We start from the raw sequence: 3,087 nt of genomic DNA, 5'->3' as shown, positions 1-3,087 counted from the left end.
AGGATCAAATCGTCCATCTTTGACAATTAAATAGCCTCCGATATCTTGCAAGGTGGATAATTCCTTTTCTTCTTCCTGTGCCTGCACCTACAGTATTCCAAACGGAGGCGAGTGCAGTACATATTACTGGTATAGGCATAGTGCCTCATCTGTACTAGTGTTTTGTTGGTAGGTATGGACTGTATGGACTGACATGGATACCAGTATTATGGGTACTAGTATGTAAGGACAGTACTGTTGGAACACTTAGCCTTTTCCGGGTGCTGTGATCCAGATGAAGCCTTCAGCTAACTCTCAGCTAACAGGCTGCATCCCTGTCGTTGTCCACCCCCGCTGCTTCCACTGCTCTGGGACCTCCGGGCAGAAAGAAGGTGGGCAAAAAAAAAAAGAAAAAAAGAAAAAAAGAAAAAAGAAAAAGAAAAGAAAAAAGAGAGGGATTTTTGTTTAAAATAAAATAAAATAAATAAATAAATAATAAAATAAAATAAAATAAAATAGAACAAGGGAAAATAAAACAAATCCTAAAGATTAAATTAAATTGAAATATTATAATAAAGGTAAATGTATATCTAGTTCTAGATCACCACCACCAGACAGAAAAGTCACGTATGGATGTGAGTGCAAAGATCCAAGGGGTTAGTATATCATACAAAAAGCAACAAACAAAGAACCAAACACACCCATACTAAAAGGGAAAGAAAGAAGGCAAAGACGAAGAAGACAAGAGAGATAGAGAAAAGGTCATAAGTTGCTTCCATACTTATCACTATCACACACGAGCAATATCTTGTCAAGTGCCATACATTACACCCAACAACTCTCCTTCTCACCATCTTCCACTTTTATACTCTTCTCTCTTATTCAACCTTGCTCTCTCTGGACCTTTGCTCGATAATCATCATCTCATATACAGCTCTCCGAGTCTTCTGAACTGCGGAGAATTAGAGATTCTCTATCCGATTGACCCTTTTAATATTTGCTTTTTTACCATCGGAAGATCACATTCACTCCTTATACTTTATTTGCTTGTTCCCGTTCTATTTGCTTCTTTCCCTCTATCATCGATAGACGTCGAACGCAGAAACTTCCGAAACCCGGCGTTGACCTTCGACTATTGAGCACCGGTTCGTCCGAGAAGGGAGCTCACCAGTAAGGCTCCTCCGTTTCGTTGTAACATACGAAAGTGAGGACTGACGTGGAGGCAGCGAAAACAAAAGAGACGAGTAGACAGCAAAGGCGAAGTAATTCTAGGGTAAGGTAACCTAGGCATATCTTCTTTGCTTCTAATCTCGCCTGAGATGGAAACAGCTGAGCCTGTGTCCTATGAATTCCCCGGTCATGCAATCGGTGCTGTTGCGCCGCGTCGGATGTTGGCCTCCAATATTGGTCATAACTTTCCCTTCTATGCAAGCCCAGCAGCGTCATTTCCACTGCCATTCCACCAGTCGCCCTCTACCGCTTATGGATTTGGCCATGCACTCAATCATCACCACCATAACCACCACCAACCCAGCTATCCTCAGTTCTTCGTGGCCAGCCATGAAACGATCAACTCTCAGCCGATGAGGCTCTCGTCGGAGCCACCACCTGTCCAGTCAATCCCTGATATCCGTCCTGCCAAAAATGCGGTCAATCGCGTATATAGAGATCCGTTGGTCAAAACTGATTCCGGCTCAAACATACAACAGACTTCCATGGCCCGCTCATCGACCCACGGAGCAGCTGCCCAAAGCAAGAGCCCTAGCGTCGGCGAGATTGAATTCACCACCGAGGTTGATATACTTATGAAAGCAATCCAGTCCAGAACTAGTGTCCAGCCGCCGAATATACAATCATTGCCGCCTCTACAGCAATTAACGCACAGGGGAGGTCACGGTTACCCCCAGACCCATTCTATTCACTCATCTGGCAATACCAGATGCACTATGATGTCTGATGAAGCGCAACCACGGTCAGGGAAGAAGCGCAAATATGTCTGTACCCTTCCACACTGTGGAAAGAGCTTTGCTCAGAAGACTCATTTGGACATCCATACAAGGGCCCACACCGGAGACAAGCCCTTTGTGAGTAGGAAGAAGACAATAATCTGCCGGTGATTATCGTAGATCCAGTGGCTGACCATCTTCACTGACAGATCTGTAAGGAACCTTCTTGTGGACAACGTTTCTCCCAGCTAGGCAATCTGAAGGTGAGCCCAATCTAGTAACAATTTGTCTTGTTATGCGAGAGAGAGAAGATAGATTTTGACCATCTTTCTCACAAATAGACACACCAGCGACGTCATACTGGCGAGAAACCTTTCTCTTGCGATATATGTCAGAAGAAGTTTGCCCAACGCGGCAATGTCCGTGCCCATAAAATCACACACCAGCATGCCAAGCCATTCACTTGTCTGTTAGACGACTGCGGGAAACAGTTTACTCAGCTGGGCAATCTCAAGGTGCGATGATCCATGCATTGCAGTACTCACATAAATTGGCTATACCGTATCTAACTGGTTGGACAGTCTCACCAGAATAAATTCCACGCAACGACATTGCGAGATTTGACATTGAAATTCTCCCAAGTAGCCACAGGGGAGCCCATGAGTCCGCAGGATAGAAAGCTGTGGGAATACTTTGCTACTCTTTACAAGAATAGCAACAAGGGAATAAAGGGCCGTGGAAAGGATCGTAGGATCTCCCCTACCTCTAAGCTAGGACCTGGGAAGCGACGCCAGACCCTAGTCAACAATGACGACAAGCTGCAACGACCCAGTTACGAGGAATCATCGGGCTACACCGGGGGTTCAAGTAGTGACGAGGAGGATACGGATACCTATTATATCGATAGACAAAATCATTGAGCTACACACTGATCTTCTGTGCCATCATGTTTCTACCTGTTCTTCCTTGGCTTTGTGTTGCAATGTATTTCAATGTTCTACGATACCAGGTTTATGTTGGATTTTTATGGGAACCTCTCCACGATCGAGGCAGCATTGCCTATCAGTTTATACAAAAGGCACTCTATGCACTACTATTGGTTTAAGTATATATTGGTACAATAAATTAAGTTCAGTTATATGCATCATCGGTAGGTGTGTAT

General features: G+C 44.4%; 1 protein-coding gene across 1 annotated transcript; it reads left to right on the top strand.

The window, feature by feature from the left end:
- Positions 1 to 613: 613 nt before the first annotated feature.
- On the top strand, positions 614 to 2,835 carry BDV37DRAFT_267316 (uncharacterized protein). The gene is made up of 4 exons (XM_032084016.1): positions 614 to 1,149; positions 1,206 to 2,063; positions 2,135 to 2,188; positions 2,267 to 2,835. The coding sequence occupies exons 2-4, from the start codon at positions 1,299 to 1,301 to the stop codon at positions 2,447 to 2,449; spliced, it is 1,002 nt and encodes a 333-aa protein (XP_031934128.1). The 5' UTR covers positions 614 to 1,149; positions 1,206 to 1,298; the 3' UTR covers positions 2,450 to 2,835.
- Positions 2,836 to 3,087: the final 252 nt, after the last annotated feature.

The sequence above is a fragment of the Aspergillus pseudonomiae genome (genome assembly GCF_009193645.1).
Source record: "Aspergillus pseudonomiae strain CBS 119388 unplaced genomic scaffold BDV37scaffold_248, whole genome shotgun sequence".
In the NCBI taxonomy this organism is placed as follows: domain Eukaryota; kingdom Fungi; phylum Ascomycota; class Eurotiomycetes; order Eurotiales; family Aspergillaceae; genus Aspergillus; species Aspergillus pseudonomiae.
The sequence above is the reverse complement of the archived record's forward strand: the minus strand, read 5'-3'. Positions and strand labels throughout refer to the sequence as shown.

Excerpts from the sequence above, each read along its gene's own strand:
- BDV37DRAFT_267316 (XM_032084016.1), top strand. The coding sequence starts at position 1,299 with ATGGAAACAGCTGAGCCTGTGTCCTATGAATTCCCCGGTCATGCAATC. Across the intron at positions 2,064-2,134 it reads ACACCGGAGACAAGCCCTTT|ATCTGTAAGGAACCTTCTTG; the intron begins GTGAGTAGGAAG and ends CTTCACTGACAG. Across the intron at positions 2,189-2,266 it reads CCCAGCTAGGCAATCTGAAG|ACACACCAGCGACGTCATAC; the intron begins GTGAGCCCAATC and ends TCTCACAAATAG.